Source organism: Saccopteryx bilineata, chromosome 2, assembly GCF_036850765.1.
Source record: "Saccopteryx bilineata isolate mSacBil1 chromosome 2, mSacBil1_pri_phased_curated, whole genome shotgun sequence".
NCBI classification, from domain to species: Eukaryota; Metazoa; Chordata; class Mammalia; order Chiroptera; family Emballonuridae; genus Saccopteryx; species Saccopteryx bilineata.
The window spans coordinates 250,151,587-250,177,791 of NC_089491.1; the positions used below are offsets into that span (position 1 = coordinate 250,151,587).

Here is a 26,205-nt window from a genome sequence, read left to right on the forward strand (position 1 = left end):
CCCAGGGAATTGGGAGCCAGCCAGCACCTGGTGCTGTGGTCCCCATTTATTGCACTACTTTGCCATTCACTGGAGAAGCCCAGCCCCCAAAGTCTCGTTCCTATGTAGGCCTCTTATCCCTGGGTTGCTGGTGAGCCTTGCTCGCCTGGCACACTCAGTAGCCAGCAGGCTCCCCGCCTTTCCTGGAGTCTGAGGCGGCCGCCCAGCCGTCAGCCGTGCGGACGACAGCCTGCACCACGGCGATGAAGGTGGAAGTAAACTGGGTGTGGTGGTGCCGTGTCTTCAGAGCTGTGGTCACTGCCTGGGGACAGGAGGGGAGAGAGAAGTCCAGCGGGGCCCAAGACTCCCTCTGTACCACCCTGTGTGGTCATGGGTTTCATAGACCCAGATGATGCCACATCTGGCCAAGTAGTCAGGAAGAGCAAGTTGTGGGCAGCTGGGCCTATTCAAGCACGTGGCCTGGACTTCTTTGCAGGGGGGCTCAAGGTGGCCCAGATGGTGTGTGTGCAGGTCATCTCATCTGCTCTCAGCAGAGGACACCAACCATCATCCAACCCATGATGACCAAGGAGAGATCCAGACCTCCATCTGAGGATACACAGGGGCCCCCCTACTGTGACTCAGTTTCCCCACCCCCCACCCTACCTGGTCAATGTCTCTCTCCAGTGTTGTGGTGTTGGGCAGAAGCTGGTTGTGTAGCCGGGGCTCCTCCACTGCCCGCTTCACGTCGTAGCCGAACCATAGGCTATGGATAATGGCCTTGGGGGGGAATGATGAGGTCAGCGTGGCCTAGGAGCAGGGGCTGAGGGGACAGGTAAGTGGCACATACCAATGCAGTGGCTGTGGTGATCTGTGTGCCCCCAGAGGCTCCCACTACCATGGAGACCCGGCCATCCTGGTCCACAATGATCACCGGGCACATGGATGAGAGTGGCTGCTTCCCTGAGGTCAGTGGGCAATAGGGGACAGAGATGTTGGTCAGCTGCCTACCTGGGACACCAGACCCTTTCCCACCCAAGCTCCCCACCCCAGACCTGGCTTGATGAAGTTGGCTGGTGAGGGGGGCACCCCAAACTGGTTGGTGATGTTAGGGGAACTGAAGTCATCCATCTCATCGTTGAACAGGATCCCACTGACCTGTGATAGTACCTTGGAACCAAAGCTGCAGAACAGCTGAGTCAAATAGCTGTGCCTGCCCAGCCCTGCCTGGCCCCGCCTGGCCCCCACCCACCCACCAAAGCTCCAGCTTGTACCCTGTGAGGTCCAGGGCAAGGGCTCTACCAAGGTGGGGTCTTAGTTTCCCACATGGAAGGAGTTGTTGGAGCCCCACTTCTGGGACCTGGGGGCAGCTCCTGGCCCACCCAGACTGCTTGGAAGCCCCTACTAGAGGTTGATGGTGCTGGTAGCTGACACGGCGCTGCCATCCTCTGCGACCACAGACAGGTGGGCGGTGCCCCCATCATCCGGTGTGTAGAACTCAGGCTCATAGTAGGAGGCTGGGTGAGTGGTGTCATCAGAGATCCTGCGCCGGAGCTGGTCAGCAAAGAACTCGGAACTCATGTTTCGGACCACCTGCCGAGACCCCAGAGCTGTCCTGAGGAGGTGGAGGGGTAGGGAGGGGGCACTGGCTTGTGCAGGCAGCTCGCAGGAAGCCCCTGACCATGGCTCTGACCACAAGCCTCCTGTACCCTCAACCTCACGTGGCCCATCTGACCCCCTCTCTCCAGCCTCTGTCTCTGTTGTAGTCCAGCAACTCTGAATGTCTGTCTGTCTGCCCACCAAGCCCCCACTCCAGCCACATTTGTTTATTCATTCATAGAGCTTGTACTGAATGCCTGGTACTGGGAGATCAGCAGGGAACAGACAACAGAACTTCCACCCTCATGTTAGGGAAGACAAAGGCAGGCAGGGACATGCTGGGAAGAACAAGCTGGGTAACAAGGGTGGTGGGGACAGATGGAGTGGGGGCAGAGTGGTCAGGGAGGGCTTCACAGAGGTGACATCTGAAAAGAGCCTGAATGAGGCCTGGACGACAAATGAAAAGGCTTTGAGGCAGGCCTATGAGTGACAAGCAGGTAGTGAGTTGAGTTGGGAAGACAGAGGTTGAAGATGCCGGCAGGAGCCAACCCCTAGCCTAGGTCTTCATAGGCCTCCTAAAGACTTTGGTGTTTTCTCTCAGCCACTAGGGATTAGAAGAAAGGAGTGATCATTGCCAAGGGTGTTTTCTCAGGATCCTTCCGGGGGCCATGTGGGGAAAAAGGGTGGAATCCAACAGGGAGGCTATGACATTATCCGGGGAGACATGAGGTGGCTCACTCAGGTGGGAGAGAAGAAGGGATTGAAAATGGCTCCAAAGTCTTTAGTCCCGAGTGGCCCTTCCCTGAGGAGGTGAAGGTGAACACTGTGGAAGGGACAGGTTGGGGGACAGTGGGGAGCTTGATTTTGAACAGCTGCCCATTGGACACTGAGGAACCTGTCTGGGGTGAGTGGTGAACCTATGTGTCAAGTTCATGGGCAAGCCTGACCAGGCGGTGGTGCAGTGGATAAAGTATCAGCCCGGGACCCTGGGTACCCAGGTTCGACACCCAGAGGTCGCCAGCTTGAGCGCAGGCCCATCAGCTTGAGCATGGGGTCACCAACTTGAGTGTGGGATCATAAACATGACCCTATGGTCACTGGCTTGAATCCAAAGGTTGCTGGCTTGAGTCTAAGGTCACTGGCTTGAGCAAGGGGTCATTGGCTTAGCTGGAGCCCCTACCAGTCAAGACAGAAAGCAATCAATGAATAACTAAGGTGCCGCAACTATGAGTTAATGCTTCTCATCTCTCTCCCTTCCTGTCTGTCTGTCCCTGTCTGTCCCAACGTCCTCCTCTCTCTCTCCTCTTTTTTGCAAAAAAATAAAAATAAAAAGTTCACAGGCAAGATTGGGATGAGGGATAAATGTGGAGACAGCTGCTTAGAGCCATGAGTCTGGATGGGCAGACAGAGAAGAAGGACAGACACAGAACAGAGGAGGAGAGGAGGGAGGAGCGAGGACAACAACGGGGGCCCGGCAGAGGAAAGGCCTCCAGAAGGTTCCAGCAACACTCCTTGGATTAACTGACTAATCCAAGCGGAAAATTTACAGCCCGAATCTACTCCCAAGGAAACAAAGTCAAATCCGGGCTGTGGGATATTCTGTAAGACATCTGCCCTGGGTTTTATAAATCAGCAGGAAAGCTACGGGGGCCATTGTAGGTTAGGAGACTGGAGCCAGGGTTGGCCCCAGGGGCCCTGGGCCTAAAACCACTGGGACACTCAGGAAATCCTGACACAAGCATCCAACAGGTCATGTGGCTTGATATTGGTGTATAGAAGTCCTCACTCAGGAGATATAACCTGAAGGGTGATATCCCCACTGACTCAGACAAAAACATGGATATTGTTGGTGGAGGCCAACAGGAGAGAGCTCTAGAGAGGACAGAGCTGGCCATATCACTCTGAGGGGAGCAGAGGAACAGAGCAGTAGAAAAGGGTTCTGGAGTGGCAATGGCATGCCTTTGTCAAGAATGACCAGAAAGGGCCCTGGCCGATTGGCTCAATGGTAGAGCGTCGGCCTGGCGTGCGGAAGTCCCGGGTTCGATTCCCAGCCAGGGCACACAGGAGAGGCGCCCATCTGCTTCTCCACCCCCCTCTCCTTCCTCTCTGTCTCTCTCTTCCCCTCCCGCAGCCAAAGCTCCATTGAAGCAGGGATGGCCCGGGCGCTGGGGATGGCTCCTTGGCCTCTGCCCCAGGCGCTAGAGTGGCTCTGGTCTCGGCAGAGCGACGCCCTGGAGGGGCAGAGCATCACCCCTGGTGGGCGTGCCGAGTGGATCCCAGTCGGGTGCATGCGGGAGTCTGTCTGACTGTCTCTCCCCGTTTCCAGCTTCAGAAAAAAAAAAAAGTCTAAAAAGAATGACCAGAAAGTGCAGAATAGTAGCACAAGAGGCAGAGCCGTGCTATAGGAAGGGCGCTCTCTGCCAGGAGGGAGGGCAGAGCGGGCTGCGATGCAGTGGCCTCTGTCACCTTAGGGATACAAGAGACCACGTCACGGGCTGGGGTGGGTAATGGAGGTACAAAACGGTCACCAGGAAAGAGAAAACATCCAGGAAACCAGGGGTGCTTCTGGGCAGCTGAGGCCCCTCCTGGGAAGCACAGGTCAATGTGAAGGGTCTGCAGGTTTACTCCAGAATGGGGGGGGAGGATAGGTGAGGAGGGATGTGTCAGGGTCACAGTGGAGGCCCAGCCCGGGCCCCTGGTGGTGAGTAGGTTGGGCAGTGCAGGAACTGGAAGGGGGGGATCTGGGAAGCGGTAGCTCCTGGGTGTGACCCCTGACAGCTGCAAAACCCCCATGCATTCCTCACCTCAGCACTGACACTCCAGAACCTTCCAGGCTGAGAGCACAGCACATGCAAATGCCTCGAGGTGGGAGTGTGGGAAGACAGGAGGACACTAATTACTCATTGTCAGGTCAGCTACACTGCGAGCCGCGAGGGGCAGAGGCCCAGATTCAGTCACCAGTCCAGGCCATCACATAGTAGGCCTGCCACCAAAGTTGGCAAAATGGATTTAATAAAGCAGGCATGAGGCTTTATTAACCCATAAAGGATGCCAGGCCCTCCCATCAAAGACCAACCTCTGCCCCTTACCTCAGTCACATTGACAAACTTGGGGTCCCCCAGCAGGGTCCTTTTGGCATAAGCAAACCGGAAGGCCTCCACGATGCGGTGGTAGGTCAGGCCCTTCTGCCCAGGCGTCTCCACACTTGCTGGGGAGAAGTTGTACCCTGGGAAGGCAGAGCCAGCAAACGTTGGCACCACCAGGGCCCTCGGGACATCCTGGCTCAGCCTAGACAGCTGGGTGCTCAGGGTGCACTCACACCTCCCTGAACCATCTGGCCCATCTTAAGAAGGGCAACATTTAATAACTAGCAGCAGTCACTGCTTCAAGAGGACAGGGGACACCTGGGCCTGGGCCTAGGTCCCACACATCTAGCCTGAGGGCTACCCAGTCTGCTCGGTCACAGAGGAACTTCTGGCCTTGGTGCCTGGGGTAAACCAGACCTTGTTGCCCTTCAGCCCACTCCTGGGACACTGCTCCACACCTCTCTCCCTCCCAATACTCCTCCTCCAGCCCCTGAGAGTGTCCCCTCAGGGCCTGCCTGGCGCCTCAGCACTGACCCCTGCAGGGCTGTGGTGGGAGGCTCACCCTTGAGGATGTTGAGGATGAGGGCCAGCACAGGCCCGCTGAGTGGGGCGCTGGGCGCATAGAGCCGGGCATCCCCAAGGCTGATACTCAGTGGGTGCTCGATCAGCTCGGCGCGGTAGTTGTTCAGGTCCTTGGCAGTCACAATGCCCCCTGCAATGAGACAGCAGGTCCGTCGGGGGTGTGGACACAGGATCAGGCCCATTTGAGGAGGATAGGGCCACACCATCAGGGGAGGCTCCGGGCCCTCCACCTCCCCACGGCCAGGACCTGCTTCTCCCACTGGCCTCCAGGTTGGCCTTTTCTCCTCTTGGTAGCCAGATAGTCTTCTCTAAGAGGAAAATATCTGCCCCACGCCCCCAACTCCCTCCTCCCATGACTAATGGTAGGTAGAGGGAGGCTCTTAATTCTCCAGGGGGCAGCTCCAGACAATCTCCAGCCACGTGCCAATCACTGTCCTCCGTGACACATTAACAAAATAACATGAAGAAGGCAACAGCTCAGGGAGGGAGAGGCTGCTTTGGGCTCCATCAGAACCTACCCCACAAGGTTCCAACCACAGGACCCTGCAGCTGCATTTCAAATGCCTCTCACCAAGCCCATCCTAATCCCCTGTGGCCCTCCCAGAGAATTAAAACACTCCTCTCCAGGCCTTAGCCTATTCCCTCTGCCAGGACACCCTTCCTCTCTTTGCCTATAAAAGGCAATCTCATCTGTTGCTCAGGCACTCCTCCTCCAGGAAGGCCTCCCAGGTCTGCACTTTAGTGCTTCCTCAGCCCTGGCTCATGCCTACACCTGTTTACCCCTTCACACCCCAGTCAGAAAGCCTGAGAAGCTTTCTCTTCTGAAATGTGCCATCCCTCTCAGTCTTGACCTAAGTGGGAGGTGTGGATCCATGGCCTGTCACTAACTAAGCACATCTGTTATCCTCTCCTTGTGTTCCTTAAGGGCCAAGTGCCCAGCCCAAGCAGGACCAAAGACTCTAGACATCTGGGCCCCAGCTCAAGGTTCCCTCTCCGAAGTTCTTCGCCTCTGGTTCCTGAGGTCACCCACTCACCAGCCGCTTGGATATCCTTGACAATCTGGGCTGTGAGGCTCCCATTGTAGAAAGCCTGGGCGCCCTCGGAGGCCAGCGTCTCGTACGTGTCAGCCAGCCGTGGCATGGTCACTCTGTCCCCCTCCTGCAGCACCTTCCCGTTCCGGCAGAACACCTCACTGGGGCAGAGCGGGCTCCGGTCAGGTGGGCAGGTGTGGTGGGTATGGCCAGACTATCCCCACAGCCACCCAACACAGCCAGACAAGGACAAAGGACAGTCGGCTCCTGTCCTCAGGTATCCAGCCCAGGCCTTGTAGAGTCCCCTGCCACTCAGGATGCACAGGCCAGAACCCCAAGCACCAGGCTCAGAATGTGTCCCCACACATGATGGGGAGGGGTTTACATCTCTTGGACTCTGTCCCTCTATCAGCGCAGGATCCTGAAAGTGCTCCATCAGCCAGCCGTGCCCAGCCCGCAGGGGCCTGAGGCCACGCCTGCCCCACCTGTGCCCCGGGCAGGCCAGCGCCTGCAGACATACCACAGGGCAGGTTGCTGCTCGACGACAGCCCGGCTCCTCTGCAGGGCCGCCGCCAAGCCCTTTCCCACAGGGAAGCCCTGGCGGGCCAGCTGGATGCTGGGCTGGAAGAGGCGAGCCCAGGGCAGCCGTCCGTGTCGCTGGTGCGCCAGCTCATAGCCACGGATCTCACCAGGAACTGCCACTGACAGCCCCCCTGCAAAGGGAGACGGACAGTTAGTAGTTCTAGACAAGGGACATCAGAGCCTGTCAGGCATCATTCCAGCCACTGTCCCCAGATGGGACCAGAGAGGTTTTGGAAGGAAATGGATTTTTTTTTTAATTTATTTTTTATTTATTTATTTTAGAGAGGAGAGGGAGAGACAGAGAAAGAGAGAGAGAGGAGAGACAGAGAGAGAGAAGGGGGGGGGAGGAGCTGGAAGCATCAACTCCCATATGTGCCTTGACCAGGCAAGCCCAGGGTTTCGAACTGGCGACCTCAGTGTTTCCAGATCTATGCTTTATCCACTGCGCCACCACAGGTCAGGCAGGAAATGGATTTCTGAAGTCCTATCTGGACTTGGCAGGCAAGCGTGTAGAGCAGCTAGGGATGTCTAAGGGGGCACAGGAGGGTGAGGTGGTAGCGTATGTGCTGGGTTTTGCTGTCCCAGGCCTAGACATCTATCTCCGCAGGTGCCACCATGTCTGAAATCCTGTGCCAGCTCATGGTGGCATACTGAGACTGTGGGAAAGTCAGACGAATACCATCTCTCAGTCTGAGCCTCCCAAACCACAAGGCTTTTAATCCCATGAGACTCAGGGGTTCCACCAGAGCCTGCCAAAGCCCCAACACAAGCCCAGGCCACCCTCAAGCCTGGCCAGTCCCAAAGCAGGGGCCTCTCTTTTATTGTTTCAACTAGGACCTGAACCCAAACATCTGCCCTGGTCCCTTTCTGGGCCTCAGTTTCCCCATCTGACTACAAAGAGTTTTATCTTCCAGTTCTGACCTTCAAGGGGCCCATGATTGTACTGGAAACAGACCCCTGGAAGCCCCCGGACTCACTGCCCACCCTGCCCTAAGCTGGACACTGACACAGAGAGGGGCAGGTACAGTCCTCACTTCAGGCATCCCCCTGCTTTCATCCCTGAGACCCCAGGCTAATTTCAGCTACTCCCAGGCTTGGTTCCAAGGACTGGGTCGTTAAGACAGCTGCATATCTCAGGTCTGATATCCAGCACATAATTCCTCCCACCCGAAATAAATGTTGCCAGCTCCTGGGGCCAGTGAGGTTCTCACACCACTCTGCTCACCAAGGTCATCTGTGACTCCCCACTGCCAGACTGGGGCCCCACCCAGCCTCACCCTACCTGGCCCAGCATCCTCCCCTCTTATGCCACCACTACATCACACCAATCTGGCTCTCCTCACATCTCCCCATCTTCTCCTCTGTCTACACTCACTGGTGACTTCCCCAGATCAGGGCTCAGGTTCCATTTACAGGCTGACAACTCCCAAGTTTACTCCCTGGCCTGGCCTGGCCTGGCCTGCTCCCTGAGGACCAGATCTGATGAGGATGCACTTGCCCATTCAAAAAGGCATCTCACACTTAACACACCCAAAACCAAACTCTTGACTGTCACCCTTGACGATGTCTGTCAGGGCCTCTCTGTCCTTCCAGATGCAGACTGAAGGCCCTGGGTCATCTGGACTCCCAGCATGCCTGTCACACCCAACTGGTCCGCAAACCCACGGGCTCCACTTTCCACACGTGTTCAGCACCGGTCACCACCAACCAGCACTCTCATCTCTCCCTGACAGGATCAGCAAGACCTCCTGACAAATCACCTGCTGGGCAGGTTTGTTTCCTGTCCCTTCCTCAGAGCTCAAGGAGTCCATCAGACATAGGCCAGATTCACCGAAACTACTGCACACTCAAACACTCCAGGGACACCTCTACTTCCTTCAGATAAGAAGCATGGTCTTGCCCTGACCAGGGAGTGGCACAGTGGATAGAACATCAACCTGGGATGCTGAGGACCCAGGTTTGAAACCCCAAGGTTGCCACCTTGAGTGCAGGCTCATCTGGCTTGAGTGTGGGGTCATCAGTTTGAGCGGAAGTTCGCCGGCCTGACTGTGAGATCATTGACATGACCTCATGGTTGCTGGCTTGAGCCCAAAGTCGCTAGCTTGAGCAAGGGGTCACTGGCTCGGCTGGAGCCCGTTGGTCAAGGCATATATGAGAAAGCAATCAATGAACAACTAAAGTGCCACAACTATGAGTTGATGCTTCTCATCTCTCTCCCTTCCTGGGTCTGTCCCTCCCTCCATCCCTCCCTCTCAAAAAAAAAAAAAAAGCCTGACATGTGGTGGTGCAGTGGAAAAAACGTTGACCTAGAATTCTGAAGTCGCCAGTTCAAAACCCTAGGCTTGCCTGACCAGGCGGTGGCACAGTGGATAGAGCTTCGGACTGGGATGTGGAGGACCCAGGTTCAAGACCCTGAGGTCACCAGCTTGAGCACGGGTTCATCTGGTTTGAGCAAAGCTCACCAGCTTGGACCTGAGGTCGCTGGCTCGAGCAAGGGGTTACTCGGTCCGCTGAAGGCCCACAGTCAAGGCACATATGAGAAAGCAATCAATGAACAACTAAGGTGTCACAACGAAAAACTGATGATTGATGCTTCTGCGTTTCTGTCTGTCTGTCCCTATCTGTCCCTCTCTCTGACTCTCTGTCTCTTAAAAAACAAACAAACAAAGAAAAAAATCCTGGGCTTGCCTGGTCAAGGCATATATAGGAGTTGATGCTTCCTGTTCCACCTTCTCTCTCTCTTTCTCTCTCTCCTCATGAAAATAAAATAAAATAAAATAAAATAAAACAAAAAATAAGCACAGTCTTCACGATGACCCACAAGGTCTGACGCAACCTGGGCTGTTCTGTCTAACATCATATCCTCTTCTCCCCAGACACCCGTGCAGCTCCTCCCACCCCATCCCAGCCTTTGGGTCTCTGCTCAGATGCTATCTCTCTGACCAGGCCACCCTTGGTGAACCTGTATCCTCCTATGCCTCTGCTTTCCTGGCAGCACGTGGCACACCCCTATCTGCTCAGTCTCCTTTCTGCACCTGTAATGTAGGCCTGACCAGGTCATAGGTTTCATCTGTTGCCTTTGTTTCAGACCCCAACTTGAGTAACAGCCACTGACACTCTAGGGATACCCAATATGTCCTAGTTAATATATGAATTCCAAGTGTCCACAAGATGCTAGGTCTATAAGATGATAGCAATCTCACACTGATTTCATTTCTGTACATTTTTAATTTTTCAGTGGGTAAAAACTCAAAGATTCTGGACATGTGAGAGGACACCAAAGGGGCTGCTCATAGCCAGCCCTAGGGAGTCAGACCCACTATGGCCCGTGTGCCTTGTTCCTCTTTTTCCACCTCTTTTCTTGCAATCCATGGGCATGGGGCGGGTTCAGAGCAGCACCCCCTGGTGGCCACTGGCTTCCCCTTAGCTGCCTGGGTAGTTGGAGGGGTCTCCACTTCATTTATAGCCAGATTAGAAAAGAGAATCTCCATCCCATACTCATCTTCACAAGCGAACAAAGGAATGACTTGGATATCAGTTGAAAGTGCAGGGTTTAGACAGCCTGCTTCATCACCATAGAGCTGTGTGACCTCAGCTGGTTTGCATGACCTCTCTGGGACTCAGCGTTTCCCACTTCTGAAATGGGAATCCAACACAGTGCTCCCACCGCCAAGCGTGGGGGGGGGGGGGATTCAAAGGCCTCCTCAGAGAAAAGGGCTGAGGAGAGCACTGGACCCACCCGCCCCTAGGATAGCAAACTGTTGTAATGATAACTATTCTCTGTGTGTTCTACCACAGGGGGCGCCCGAGAGGCCTGAGGAGACAGAACAGAAGCTCTGTCCCTCCACTCTCCATGAGCAGGGTCTGGACCATTCAATATGGAGGAGGTTATGGGGCTGGGAAGGGATAGGAGGGGTGGGCATCAGTGACTGCCAGAGTCGTCCCTAGCCTGACAAGGGTGTGCGAAGCCTTCCTTCCGGCCCGCACCCTGAGCCTGTGCCTCACCTGCCTGTGACTGCTCCGAACTGTTGAACATGCTGCTGGAGGCCAGCTCAGGGGCCACCTCTCGGGCATTGATGACCTCAGCTTTTCCTGGAAGGAGAAGCAGGTGGGCAGCCCGGACCAACCCTGACCCCTCTCCCCCCGCCCACGTCCAATCTGAGGCGGCCACCCAGCTGCTCACCTCCTGCTCCCGTGGGTACTCACCTGTCTTGCTGTTGTAGATGGTGAGGAACAGGCCACCCCCGATGCCCATGCTGTGGGCATTCATGAGCCCCACGCACAGCAGGGAGGCAATGGCGGCGTCCACCGCTGAGCCGCCGTCCTGCAGCACGTCCCTGCCCGCGGCACGTGGAGGGGCGTGAGAACCTGCGGCCTCCCGCAGCCTCGCTCACCCCGCCGCCCACCTCCACCCCGCCGGGGTCCTGCTCAACAAACGTGAAGTCTGCAGGAGTTTCTGTTTTTCAAATGTAACTCTAAAACGTACGCGTTTATATTTTCCTCTTTTTTGTTTCTTTTTTATTGAATGTATTGGGGTGACACTGGTCAACAAAATTATACAGATTTTGGGGTATTTTCCTCTTTTTCAAGCAAACAAATGTACATAACTTTTATAATTTAAAAAATTGTTACTTTTTATTAATAACATATTTATCTATTCAAGTCTTTAAGTGGGAACTGATATATAACTTGAGATAGGAGTTGGACATAGCGTCAACCAGTAGAGTTGATCCAAAGAGAGAGACACCCTTAGAACTGAGGAAAGGGCCCCACCAGGCATTGGGAGACCTGTGTCCCACCCTTGGGGTCAGAGTCTCCTTCTTCTCTGACCAGAGGTTGCTGAGAAAGTCCAAGAAAAGAATGCCCCTTGCCCATGTGAGTCTCAGAGAGACAAGGGTCTTCCCCAGGTCCACTTAAAGAGGTCATCCTTCAAACTTTTTACACAGGGGGCCAGCTCACTGTCCCTCAGACCGTTGGAGGGCCGGACTATAAAAAAATATGAGCCTGACCAGGCAGTGGCGCAGTGGATAGAGTCGGACTGGGATGCCGAGGACCCAGGTTCGAGACCCCGAGGTCGCCAGCTTAAGCGCGGGCTCACCTGGTTTGAGCAAAAGCTCACCAGCTTGGACCCAAGGTCGCTGGCTTGAGCAAGGTGTTACTTGGTCTGCTGAAGGCCCGCGGTCAAGGCACATTTGAGAAAACAATCAATGAACAACCTAAGGTGTCGCAATGCGCAACGAAAAACTAATGATTGATGCTTCTCATCTCTCCGTTCCTGTCTGTCCCTGTCTATCCCTCTGAAAATAAGAAATAAAAAAACAAAAACAAACAAAAAAAACTATGAACAAATCCCTATGCACACTGCACATATCTTATTTTAAAGTAAAAAAACAAAACGGGAACAAATACAATATTTAAAATAAAGAAAAAGTAAATTTAAATCAACAAACTGACCAGTATTTCAATGGGAACTATGCTCCTCTCACTGACCACCAGTGAAAGAGGTGCCCCTTCCGGAAGTGCGGCGGAGGCCAGATAAATGGCCTCAGGGGGGCCACATGTGGCCTGCAGGTCGTTGTTTGGGGACCCCTGCTTTAGGGCCTGTGTCTCCATACCCTACCCCGCTCACCTCCCGATCTCTGAGCAGTGCTTGGCATCCGTGGCCACGGCCGCCCGGGGGTACACACGGTAGGGCAGCCCGGAGGTGAAGGGCAGCCAGAGGCAGAGGCCAATGATGACGAGGACCAGGACGATAGCCACCAAGGCCACCACCACGTGACGCTTCTTCATGGATCTGTGGGCATGTGAAGGGGGCGGGGAGCAGGGTCAGAGGACCGTGCCAGCCTGGCCTTGAGCACATCCTGATCCTGACCCCCACAAGGCACAGACTAAAGTCAAGCCTCAGAAGAGTCCCTGTGTCTCCTTCCTGCCTGTCACCCAGAACACCTGGAGATGAGGTAATTCTCTCTTCTGGAAGCACCTGGGCCCTTCCAAATCCTCCCTGCTTATTTGCAAGGCCCCCTTCCAGTTAGGACCACTCTTGGGACCCTCCAACTTTCTCATGCCCCTGCTTCTGTAGGGCTTTGTCTGTCTCTTCCCAGTGACCAGGGCCTCCACTGCCAGTAGGGTGTTCTAGAAGGGACAAGTCTGTCCTACTTTTTTTCATGTCCCCCACCTCACCCCAGAGCCCTGCACTGTCCATGGATCTCCCCATGGAGTCTGGGGTTGCCCTCGAAGGTTGCCCTCCATCTTGCCCTCGAGAGGAGGCAAGTGTAGTCTCCTCCTGAAATGATCAGGTCAGCCAACATAAAGCTGGGGCCAACTACCCTTAGTGGACGGGAGCCATAAAAGCTGGGAGAGTTTGCCTGACCAGGCGGTGGCGCAGTGGACAGAGCGTCGGACTAGGATGCCGATGACCCAGGTTCGAGACTCCGAGGTAGCCAGCTTGAGCACGGGCTCATCTGGTTTCAGCAAAGCTCACCAGCTTGGACCCAAGGTCGCTGGCTCGAGCAAGGGGTTACTCAGTCTGCTGAAGGCCCGCGGTCAAGGTACATATGAGAAAGCAATCAATGAACAACTAAGGTATTGCAATGAAAAACTAATGATTGATGCTTCTCATCTCTCTCCGTTCCTGTCTGTCTGTCCCTATCTATCCCTCTCTCTGACTCTCTCTCTGTAAAAAAAAAAAAAAAAAAGCCTGACCAGGCGGTGGCGCAGTGGATAGAGCATCGACCTAGAGGTCGCGGCCCTAGCCGGTTGGCTCAGTGGTAGAGGCCTGGCGTGCAGGAGTCCCGGGTTCAATTCCCTGCCAGGACACACAGGAAAAGCACCCATCTTCTTCTTCACCCCTCCCCTTCTCCTTCCTCTCTGTCTCTCTCTTCCCCTCCCGCAGCCAAGGCTCCATTGGAACAAAGTTGGCCGGGAGCTGAGGATGGCTCTATGGCCTCTGCCTCAGGTGCTAGAATGGCTCTGGTTGCAACAGAGCAATGCCCCAGATGGGCAGAGCTTCACCCCCTGGTGGGCGTGCTGGGTGTATCCTGGTTGGGCGCATGCGGGAGTCTGTCTGACTACCTCCCCATTTCCAACTTCAGAAAAGTACAAAAAAAAGGAAAAATGAAACACTGAGGTCACCAGTTTGAAATCCTGGGCTTGCCTGGTCAAGGCACATGTGGGAATTGATGCTTCCTGCTCCTCCTCCCTTCTCTCTCTCTCTCTCTCCTCTCTAAAATGAATAAATAAAAAATATTAAAAAAAAAAAAAAGCTGGGAGAGTTTGGCTAAAACAGCTGGTGAAATAAGTGGGGGGTGGAGAAGGGTCTCTCTCACTCGCTGCAGGAGGCTGTCACAGAATCTGTGCCAGACAGATGCCCAACCATGTAGTCTTCTCATTCACCTACGGAGGATATGCCTGAAGCAGGCCCAGTTCTTCCTAGGGAGCTCTGTGAGGTTTTTCTTCCTCCAGATGAGCTCTGGAGTAAAAAAGGAGGCTGTCAGCCTGACTAGGTGAGGTGGTGGCATAGTGGATAGAGTGTCAACCTGAAATGCTGAGGACCCAGGTTCGAAACCTTGAAGTTGCTGGCTGGAGCACAAGCTCATCTGGCTTGAGCGTGGGGTCACCAGCTTGAGTGAGGGATCATAGACATGGCCCCATGGTCACTGGCTTGAGCCCAAGGTCGCTGGCTTGAGTAAGGGGTCACTGGCTCAGCTGGAGTCCCCGGTCAAGGCATGTATGAGAAACAATCAATGAACAACTGAAGTGCTGCAACAACAAGTTGATGCTTCTCATCTCTCTCTCTTCCTCCCTTCCTGTCTGTCTGTCTGTCTATTTCTCTTGCTAAAAGAAGAAGAAAAGAGGATGCTGTCAGCTGCACACATGTTGGCATAAATTCTCCCAGCTTTTCTTCCCCTGAGAGAGGGTTTGCACAGAGAAAGGCAGCGAGCGGTCCAAGCGGCGAAGCTGAGCTGGGGAGGTGGGCATTAGTGGAATGGGTCCTGAAGCCAACCTGCTCCATCTGAGCCTGGACTCACTCCTTACTGGCTGGCTGTGAGGCCCTGGGCAAGTCACTGACAATCCATTCTATAGGAATGACAGAGGCATCCTGTTTGGAGACGTTGTGAAGATTAAGAGGTTTGGCCTGACCAGGCGGTGGCGCAGTGGATAGAGTGTTGGACTGGGATGCAGAGGACCCAGGTTCGAGACCTCAAGGTCGCCAGCTTGAGCACAGGCTCATCTGGTTTGAGCAAAAAGCCCACCAGCTTGAACCCAAGGTCACTGGCTCCAGTAAAGGGTTACTCAGTCTGCTGAAGGCCCGCGGTCAAGGCACATATAAGAAAGCAATCAATGAACAACTAAGGTGTTGCAACGCGCAATGAAAAACTAATGATTGATGCTTCTCATCTCTCTCCATTCCTGTCTGTCTGTCCCTGTCTATCCCTCTCTCTGACTCGCTCTCTGTCTCTGAAATAAATAAATAAATAAATAAAAATTTAAAAAAAAATAAAAGATTAAGAGGTTTGTAAAGTGTGAAATGTTAGGTAAGTCTTGGCTACACTGGGCTTTGCTGGGGGTACCAATTATTTCCTTTTTGATTTACAGGCTGTGCTGAGTGACAGCAGTTACCCTTGGGGTCCCCCTGGTGGTAGTAGTAGGTGAGGAGCATGACTCCAACAGGCAAGGAGAGGTATGGTGACAGAGGCAGGGGGTTTCCCTCTCCCAGATTCAGTTCCCTCCAAAAGGTAGGTATCTGTCAATGAGCCCCAGGCTGGGTCCTCTCTGGCTCACCCTGTCCTTATTAGGAAGGTCTGAACACCAGGGATAAAGGTGGTGTCCCAGAGAGAGTCTAGAATGGAGCCCCAAACCCTTGGGCATCCAGACACCAGCATGGAAGGGCTTTCTTCTCCCCAGGCCCACGGGGTCATCACACAGCAGACCACTACGCCAGGAGGATTCCAGCCAGCTCATCCTTTCCACCATGACAGAATCCAGGCACCACCGTTTCTGGCTGGGCTCCACAGCGCCCCCTCCCTGCTCTCCCTTCTGCCCGCATCTCCAGTTCTTCAGTCCTTGGAGAAGCTGTCATAGGGCTCTCTGCAAAGTGCCAACCAGGCCCTGCCCCTTGCTAATGTCCTCAGGATCAGTCCACACTTTCTTCCCTCTGCCTCTGCCAGGCCTGACAGCCCTCAGGACACACCCTGGGCCCTGGCAGGGAGCCAGCTGTGCTGGGATGTCTGCAGGACCTCAGGAGCTGGGGTCAGCAACAGGCAGCGTCTATTCAGGACACAGAACTTTGCCATCACATGTGGTAGGGCAGGATTGGGTAGGACAGAGGTCCATCCACTGGGGCATGGCCCCATTTCTCAAGTTGATGGCTTGGGGCCATCAACTCAAACTCTCCTCAGAGCCTTCTCTACCCCCCCAGGCCTCTGAGGTGAGCTAGCCATGACTTCCTAAGGCAGGGGTTGGGAAACTTTTTGGCTGAGAGAGCCATGAACGCCACATATTTTAAAATGTAATTCCATTAGGCCCTGGACGGATGGCTCAGTGATGGAGCATCAGCCTGGCATGCAGGAGTCCCGGGTTTGATTCCCTGCCAGGGCACACAGGAGGAGCGCCCATCTGCTTCTCCACTCCTCCCCCTCTCCTTCCTCTCTGTCTCTCTCTTCCCCTCCCGCAGCCAAGGCTCCATTGGAGCAAAGTTGGCCGGGAGCTGAGGATGGCTCTATGGCCTCTGCCTCAGGCGCTAGAATGGCTCTGGTTGCAACAGAGCAATGCCCCAGATGGGCAGAGCTTCGCCCCCTGGTGGGCATGCCGGTGGATCCCGGTTGGGCGCATGCAGGAGTCTGTCTGACTGCCTCCCCGTTTCCAACTTCAGAAAAATACAAAAAAAAAAAAATGTAATTCCATGAGAGCCATACAAGCCATAGCCGTACGCTATGCATTATCCAATAAAAATTTGGTGTTGTCCCGGAGGACAGCTGTGATTGGCTCCAGCCACCCGCAACCATGAACATGAGCGGTAGGAAATGAATGGATAATGGATTATAATACATGAGAATGTTTTATATTTTTAACGTTATTATTTTTTTTATTAAAGATTTGTCTGCAAGCCAGATGCAGCCATCAAAAGAGCCACATCTGGCTCACAAGTCATAGGTTCCTGACCCCTGTCCTAAGGTCCACATTCCAGCCTCCCTATCCATCTATCTGTCCATCCACATACTCAAAAAAACCAAAGTGGGCTCCCTGAAGGCCGGGGCGCCCAGCAAGGCTCAGACTGCCAGAGTGTGTGTGTGGAGGGTGTGGGCAGCACTGACCTGCATCCCCCTTCCCTGGGCAGGGAAGCAGGGAGGCTTGGCTCAGCCCCCCCACAGAGAGACACATCCAGCCTTCCGGAAGCCACCCTGCTGGGGGCCTGGGCTTCGTTTCCCACTCCCCCACCGCATGTTTTTCTGGAAGACTCACTAAACCAGTGCTTTTCAGCCACCGATCCATGGACCAGTCCTCCAGAAGTTTTATGCCGGATCACAAAGAGTTAACCACTCTGATATTGTGTGAAGATTATAGACCCAATGATCTTAGTGGAATTCACTTACACTGAGAGTGATTTCTGTCTTAGCAGTCCCCTAAATAATTCTATTTCCACTGGTCCCCAAAGGTTGAAAACTACTGCACTAAACAATGTCCAAGTCCAGAGGGCTGGCTCCCAACCAAATCAGTATCAGGAGAAACCAAGGCCAGAGAGTCGGTCAGGCACAGTGCCTGGTCTCAAACCCCAGCCCCGCTCCTCATAACCCTGGTGGACTTACCTGAGGCCCAGGGGCATCAGGGGTCCAGAAAAACCCTTGCTCCTCAGAAGACAGCTCTGGGTTGGGCACGGCAGGGGAGGAAGAGACAGATTTGTCTGCCTGGGAAAGTCTAAGCCACAGCGCTGCTGGTTTCCCACCCCCTGGGGAGGCAGCGGTGCTGGGAGGTCTGAGGGACCTCAGGAGCCAGAGCCACGCCTGCAGCCCCTGCAGAGCTGTTCAGGGGGGCCTCTGAACGGGGACTGAGATCTGGGGACAGGCATCCCTAAGGGGGAGCAGGGGCAGGAGGGACTGGAGTAACTCACATGCTCACTTAGTCCCAGAGCGGCCAAGAGGCCAACCAGGGAGTGCCCAGCAACCCTGCAGGGCAGCTGAAGGCCTCTGAGTAGGGAGGAGAGCAGGCGGTCCTTTAGGGAGGTCTGGCCTGGCAGGGAGGATTGTTGAAGGCTGACAGATGGGCAGCAAGGCGGTGCAGTGACTTGGCCTGTGGCCAAGTGACTAAAGTTCGGAAGACCTAGCCTGCCTTCCAGCCTCTCACTTAATAATAATTAAAAAAAAAAAAGTTCATAAATCCTGAAAGGTGCTGTAACAGCAGTGATTTGGAGTCCCAGTGATGGTGGCAGTAGGCAAGAATGTGACCCCAACAAGAAAGGACAGGTGAAATGACAGAGGAAGGGGGTCCTCCCCTCCAGGACTCAGATCCTTCCAAAGGGCAGAGTCTACCAAAAGCCCCTCTAGGGAGCCCCGGGCGGGTCCCCCACTGGCAAACCCTGTTTCTGTTCAGAGCCATTAAACTCACAGGGCTGGCTCCTGAGGCAGTGTGGTAGGGGTGCCACCAGCACCAGACCACAACCCAGACCAGGGAGGCCTCACCACCACCCACAGCCCTCTGTCAGATGCCAACGGAGCCTCTCAGAAACATGGCCTGGGGCCTGGAGTCAGGACCAGTTCCACCACCTATCCAGGAATATTACAGCCTCGGGCTCAGGAACCACCTGGACAGCCTGGAAGGGCAGGGTCCTGAGAGGGCCGGGGCTGGTCCAAAGTCACAGAGCCCAGCAGTACAGGCCTGGCCACCCCTTACATGCCCCTAAGTTGCTGAGTGTCCCTGACCAGCCTACCAAGGAGGTCCTGAGTCAGGAGCTGCTCCAGCCCAGCCCAGGGGATCTTGGACACTACCCTCCATTCCCCCATGACTTTATCTGCTAAGGACAGGGACAGGACTAGCCACTTCCCGAGCCATGGCTCCCACCGGGCTCCCTGGGCTGCCTGGGAGCCCTCAAACTCCCCATCTCTAACCCTGAATCTACAACCACCTAGCATGGCTGTACCATTGAGAAGACAGGAGATAGAGAGGCTGAGTAGGAACCGCTGCCTGCCTTGGACCACGCAGCCAAAGCGGACCTTCTATCACCTGCTGCCCTTGAGCAGGCTAGAGATGCTCTAACTGAACAGTTTGCCTGGGCATCACCCTAACTACAGACCAGAGTGACTGGGAAGATGAACAGAAAAGGAGCCAAGGACCATGGCCCAAGACCTAGCCCCAAGGGCTGGGCACCAGCCAGGCCCATCAGGGGATCTGGCCCTACCTGAGTGGCTGCACAGCCAGGCAGTCAGCTGGGAGGAGTCTGCAGTGGGGAGCCACAGGGCTCTGTCCCCAGCATGAGCTTGCTCAGCAGTTTCCTCCCTGCCTGGTATGGCATAAGACACGGTGGCAGCAGGAGGATAAGAAGAATGTCTGAGTGGGCAGAGAGTAGTCCAGCCTCCATAGGTAACTCCAAGAGGAAAATGCTGGCCTCAGTCACCTGTGCTTAGAAGTAGCTGCAGGTTCCAGGGAACGAGGATAGGAAGGAAGGTAGCACATCAAAGGTCATGTTAACAGAAGCATGTCATACAGAACAAAGAAGGCCCTTCACATATGTTGAGTGTGTCACATTCTGTCCTGGTCAGCCTCCTACTTCCTACATGCAGAGAGGGAAGCTGGGGGGAGTGGATCTGGGGAAACCATGTCATCTCAGGTAAGATTGCATGGACTGAGCTAAAGTTCTCCGCCAGACCCTATACCTCCTGTCCTAGGCACAAAGAGTGGTAAGCTCCTCATCCCCATGAATGTGCAAGCCTCCTTCACCCACCCAAAGATAGTTACCCTGCCATTAGTGCCACCCCCTCGCCCGCCACCCCACCCCCCCAAGCTGAATCTAGGCTGAGCCGAGCAAGTTTCCAGGTCGCAGCAGAAAGGAGCATAAGGAAGAAGACAAAGCAGCCAGTTTAGAGCTGCTCTGTTAATCCTCCAACCCAGCCCAAAGGCTGGGTCATCGCAACCCTGGAGACACAGGTTTGAAAACAGGACACAGCCACAAACCCGTCCATAGACAGGAAACCGAGGCTGAGGTAGAAGCAACCTGGCCAAGGTCAGATCACCCACAAAGCCACATGGGCCAGGAGGCAGAGCCAGGGCCCCCTGCCCCCTCCCTCCGTGCCCGCCCACAGTGAGGAGTCACCTACCTCAGGTATAAGAACACAGCGCTCAGCGGTTTCCTCGTCCTGTCCACACCCCTGGACAGGACGCTTATCAGAGCTGAGATCTTCCCTCGCTGCCCACCCTGGTGGTACAAGGTTGAGAATTAGGTAAAGGCCTCTTCCCCAGGACTTACTTAATAACCACTATCTACTGAAAACCTGTTGAAACACACTTGAGATAACCAAAAAGTGGTGAGCACCCCCTAGAGTTGTGCGATGACCCTGGCACAAACGACCCTGCCTTACCTCCACCACAGCCACACACCAGAACCCTATGGTGGGGCATGCATGGCCCGAGAATACAGCAGCATAGCCCCCTCACAGCTCTGGCTCCACTCCAGACCTGACCCACCAGTGACTCCCTCACCCCAGGCTGCCAGATCCTTCTAGGCCTCAGTTTCTCCATGGTGAACTCCTCCCTCTTAATTCTGAGAAGTCCACTTCCTGGGTGCCATGGCTTCTTCAATGCCTCCTTCTTTAGAGAAGTCAGGCGGCTCCACCTGGCCCTCCTCCACCCACACTTGGGGTAGAGTGATCCAGAAAGCCTGGACGGCTGTCTCAAACCCACTTACCAGTCAAGGAACAGAGGCTCCCAGCCCAGACCTTGTTAGACAAGGAGCCTAGGGATCTGCCCACCTGTGTGACCCCTCTGCTGATTGGTCCACATGAGCCCTGCCCCTGTCACTCTACCACACAGAAGCTCGAGGAGGAAGAGGGTCTCACAGAGCACCACCGGCACCTGGCAGAGCTGGGGCTGAAACCCAGGCCTCAAATGTTCCCTGTAATGCCCAGTAGCTCAGAGAGGGGGAGCTCTGCTTTGGGGTAACACAGCACTAGGTACAGCCAGAGCCCATTCCATCCCAGCTCACCTGGCTCTGGGGCTGGCCTTCCTGCTGCACTCCAATACAGAACTGAGTGCCTAGAGCCTAGCTGTGACCAGCTCCTCCCCTCCTCCCCATGCTGGCCTGTGGTGGGGGAAGGCTTTAAAGGCATAGGAACCTTTCCAGGTGAGAAAAGGGCTGGCCCCGGTCCTATCCCTGCGGCTATGTAACCTGGGAAGGCTGCTGGCCTCTTTGAGCCCAGTGGGTTCCTAAACCCTGAATGAGAGACCTGAGCTTTGAGGACCTCAGCGGGGCTGAGTGAGATGGCTTTCAAGAAGAAACAGATCAGGCCTGATCAAGGGTGGCGCAGTGGATAGAGCGTCGGACTGGGATGCAGAGGCCCTAGGTTCGAGACCCCGAGGTCGCCAGCTTGAGTGCAGGCTCATCTGGTCTGAGCAAAGCTCACCAGCTTGGACCCAAGGTCACTGGCTCGAGCAAGGGGTTACTCGGTCTGCTGTAGCCCCGCGGTTAAGGCACATATGAGAAAGCAATCAATGAACAACTAAGGTGTCACAACGAAAAACTAATGATTGATGCTTCTCATTTCTCCCCATTCCCTATCTATTCCTCTCTCTGACTCTCTCTCCGTCTCTGTAAAAAAAAAAGAAGAAGCAGGTCAGACCAAAGGACGCCTGAAAACAGGTGAGCTCCCCTCAGCTTACGATGTCCAGAGAGGGGTTACATAGCCAGATAGGGATTGGGGCTATAAGCATCTGATATCCCATCAGGCCTTAGGAGTCTAAGATTCTCTCTACAACCCCGGAGTAGTGGCTGTATTATTATTTTTTTTTTTTTTTTTGCATTTTTCTGAAGCTGGAAACAGGGAGAGACAGTCAGACAGACTCCCGCATGCGCCCGACCAGGATCCACCTGGCACGCCCACCATGGGGCGACGCTCTGCCCACCATGGGGCGACACTCTGCCCACCAGGGGGCGATGCTCTGCCCATCCTGGGCGTCGCCATGTTGCGACCAGAGCCACTCTAGCGCCTGAGGCAGAGGCTACAGAGCCATCCCCAGCGCCCAGGCCATCCCCGCTCCAATGGAGCCTTGACTGCGGGAGGGGAAGAGAGAGACAGAGAGGAAGGCGCGGTGGAGGGGTGGAGAAGCAAATGGGCGCTTCTCCTGTGTGCCCTGGCCGGAATCGAACCCGGGTCCTCCGCACGCTAGGCCGACGCTCTACCGCTGAACCAACCGGCCAGGGCGTGGCTGTATTTTTAATCATGCCCTCTTCCTGAAACTTGGTCTGCAGGTAGAGTGTCTAGATGCTGTCACTCCAAAGACTGGAGTCACAAGACCCAGGGGAGCCTTTTCTCATCCCTCAAATTTCTGGGGTCATGAGCATGCAGACTGATGGGGCACACAAGGCAGTGGAGGTGAGAGATGGGTCACCCCTGCTCCTGCCTATCCAATGACATGGGGTGGGTGCTCAAGCCTGCCCATGCCTCTGAGGTCCACACATGGCCTGTGGCCTGCTGCCATTGGCACAGCTTTGGCTTAAGTTAATTTCTTCTTTATTCATTCAGCTACCCATCTGATCCTGTCACATCTAGATTCTTCTCTCAGAGAGCCCCCAGCCAGACTAGATGAAAAAGTATGGTCAGCCTGACCTGTGGTGGCGCAGTGGATAAAGCGTCGACCAGTGGAAATGCTGAAGTCGCCGGTTTGAAACCCTGGGCTTGCCTGGTCAAGGCACATATGGGAGTTGATGCTTCCAGTTCCTCCCCCCTTCTCTCTGTCTCTCTCTCGCCCTCTCTCTCTCCTCTCTAAAAATGAATAAATAAATAAATAAATAAATAAATAAATAAATAAATAAATAAAAGTATGGTCAGCCTCGAAGGAGGAAGACTTCGGGGCCCCGAGGAAGGGGCAGACATCATGCAGGTAGGCGGGAATGTGGGCAGAGCTGGGATTGGACTGAGGAGGACCTGCCAGGTGGAGAATGACTTGAGCCTCGTGGCCAGTCATTGGAGGCATCTGCAGGAGCAGTGAGGGTGTAAGGGAGATTCTTGACCTCCATGGCCCTTCTGAGCTCTGAGGTGTCAAGGCTGGAAAGGGAAGTGGCTGAGCTCAGACCTCGAAAGACACATCTGGACTTTGAGAGCCCAGGGAGGCTAGTGAATGTGTCACCGGGCTGGGTAACCCATTAACCCTAGCTCACTCATTAGGACCTTGGTGGGTGACTACTAGCCCCTCAGCCTGCCATGCGGTGAGCAGGGGCTGTGGGAAGCAGGAAGTGCTGAAGGGGGCGTTGGAGCTAGGCTCTCTGTGTCCTTGTTCCTTGAAGAGATTTCCTGGGCCAAGCTGGCCTCCAGTCTGCGGCAGTTGTCAAGACAGGAGCATGGGGGGTGCCACCCTACCATCCTGGTGCCTTTCATCTTCTAATCACCCTCCTGTGCTGGCACCAGCAACCTAGGGTGCCTCAGGGGCTTTGGCCAGACAGGAGGTTCATGGCACTGTTCCAGTGGGCAGGGATGGCTGGGCACCTTGCCCATCTCCTACTCTGAGAAATGGGCCCACAGTGACCTTGAAGGCCCTTTCTGTTCTTTCTTTTTTTTTCTTTTCTAGCAAGTCAGACAGACAGACAGACAGGAAGGGAAAGACATGAGAAGCATCAACTCATAGTTGCAGCACCTTAGTTATTTATTGATTGCTTTCTCATATGTGCCCTGACCAAGAGGCTCTAGCCAAGCTGGTGACCCCTTGCTCAAACCAGTGACCTTGGGCTCAAGCAAGCGACCTTGGGCTTCAAGTCAGCAATCATGTCTATGATCCCACGTTCAAGCCGAATGAGCCCATGCTCAAGCCAGCAACCTCAGGGTTTCAAACCTGGGTCCTTAATGTCCCAGGCTGATGCTCTATCCACTGTGCCACCGCTTGGTCAGGCGGCCCTTCTTATTCTGACAGACTTGGATCTGCCTCACCTCTTTGCCTGGGAAAACAAGACACTGGTGGAAGAAGAAGCGTGCTCCCAGCACAAGGAAACTGCAGCTTGAGAAGACAAAGGATTTGCCCAAAATTACTCAACAGGGCAGTGACCCATGACAGGAGGAAGGACCTGAAATCCATTTTACAAGTGGTGTCTTATTGCAGACTTTGTCATGCCCCACCCTATGGTCAGGTCCTGGGAGTGGCTATGCCTGAGATCCAGGAAGTGCCAGGTGAGCCCAGGTTGACACCAGCTGGTAGAGACGCAACATCCCAAAATGTGGTTGTGAGCCTCTCAGGCAGGCAGGTCAGATCAAGATGCAAACTGTGCCTGATTCAGCCTCCAGAACCGCTGGGACAGGCTTTCAGAACCTGCTGGGAGCCAGGAAACCTGATATCGTCCAGTCCATTTTGGTCTGCTGGTATCTGCACCAAGGAGAGGTTTGGAAAACTCACTGAATAAAAGTGACTGCAAACCCAAGCATCATAACATCTTCACCTGAGGATCAGAGTCTCAAACATTTCATCTCTGATCTCCCGTCTCCAGCACTCCTGTCATTCACATGTGCCCTGACAAGGAACTCACTGTCTCGAAAGAACTTGCCGGTTGGCCGGCAAGTTCTTCCCAGTGTCAAGCTCCAGTTTGCCTTCTTATAATTCTTTCTTCAGTTATTGCAAGTCATTCTGCTTCCGATGGGCCTGCCTGCTACTGTCTGAGGCTACGGAACAAAGGAGCAAGGACCACCCTGTGGCTCCTTGGCCACAGCCTCTCAGAGCCACATCGACCACATTGAAAGAATGGAAGGAAGACTATAGCATGGTGAAGGGGCCAGAGTTGCCCAGTGGTGGCAGGGAGGTGAGCTCTGTCCAACCTCAGGCATGGGCAGAGCCTCTTTTCCCCCGAGCCTGGCCCCCACCCCTGGCGCCGTTTCCAGCGTTTTCCATGTCACCACCCACCTTTGATGTGAGGCCAAGTGCATGGGCCTCCAGAGATGTCAGCCTGTTAACACCTGGGAACGTCCAGCAAAAGGTCTGGCACTTGGTGAACCAAGTCCAACTCCCAGACTCAGAGGCAGGATGACAAGGCGACCATGAGCGTAGGTTTGAAAATGCCTATGCTCAAATCTGATCCCAGCTACTGATGGCCCAGGGTCTCTTCCTCCTGACTCAGTTTTATACCCGCAGAGCAGGGATAATCAAAACAGTTGTTGGGTGGATTTGTGGAAGGCAGTTAGACAGACATGGGCAGAGCAAGGACAATGGGCCAGGTACAGAAGGTCACTGGGCAGAAAGCCTGGGTGCCTAGCAAAGGGCAAAACTGGGAAAACAAGGACCTCGTCCCCAGGGTGACCTTCCCTCCCCTAGCATATTGCTTGCCATGGGGTTCAGACCCCCTGACCTTGCAGGTCATGTGATTTGGACCCTCCCTTGACCTTTCCTCCCCTGGATTGTCATGAGTCATGCAGTAGACCCCCCTGGAGGAGGAACAAGGGGGTGAAGAGTGGAGTCATGAGCTTCCATGTGGGTCCTTGCATAACTACTCCCTTAAGCATTAACCCCCTAGGGATAATATTTAGGCCTCAATTGTGTTTTAGCTCTGGGCCAAGAAAAGCAGCAAAATCAGACAAGTGAAGTCAGGTCTGCTGTCCATAGCCCACGTCAGAACCAGCTGCACTGACTAATAGTAACACCCTGCCCTGGCACCCACCAAACAGTGGAGACCATGACCCTGAGAGGGCACACCTAGAAAGCTGATGAATATCCCCCCAAGACTTCCAGATAAATACACTCAAGACCCAGGACCCAGCACAGCTCTCGAGGGCGCGCACCTAAGCCTCTCCCCACACTCCTCCCCAGGCACGTTTCTTTGCCTCTTTCTCCTAAGCTCCAAGCACCTTTCTTTTGTCTCTGTAACTTGTTTCCTGAGCCCATTTCTTCTATGACCCACTTTTACCATTGTGATTTTCTAAACAAACAATCTCTTATAGTTTGAGTCTTGGTTCTGAATTCTTTCTGAGCCAGGGCTCAAGTATCGAGGTTGCTGACCCAAAGTCTGGTCTGACTCTACTGGTCTATTACCTGGTGCTGTTTAACTGCCAACAGATTCACTGAGAAAGTGCACAGTAAGTGCCTGCTCCCTCCACTGCAGCCACCTCTGTCCCAGCCTGAGGAGCAGCTCAGAGCTTAGAGGTCATAAGTACGCACTCCTGGCCGCC

General features: G+C 54.5%; 1 protein-coding gene across 1 annotated transcript; it reads right to left on the minus strand.

Moving 5' to 3' along the window:
• Positions 1-20,264, minus strand: GGT1 (gamma-glutamyltransferase 1). Its single transcript, XM_066260024.1, has 14 exons — positions 20,167-20,264; positions 17,665-17,720; positions 12,489-12,653; positions 11,066-11,196; positions 10,865-10,951; positions 6,798-6,990; positions 6,281-6,438; positions 5,227-5,376; positions 4,668-4,804; positions 1,385-1,572; positions 1,035-1,162; positions 830-942; positions 646-759; positions 1-301 (listed from the first exon to the last, which is right to left on the minus strand). Exons 2-14 carry the CDS (start codon positions 17,679-17,681, stop codon positions 155-157), a joined length of 1,728 nt encoding a protein of 575 aa, XP_066116121.1. The 5' UTR covers positions 17,682-17,720; positions 20,167-20,264; the 3' UTR covers positions 1-154.
• Positions 20,265-26,205: the final 5,941 nt, after the last annotated feature.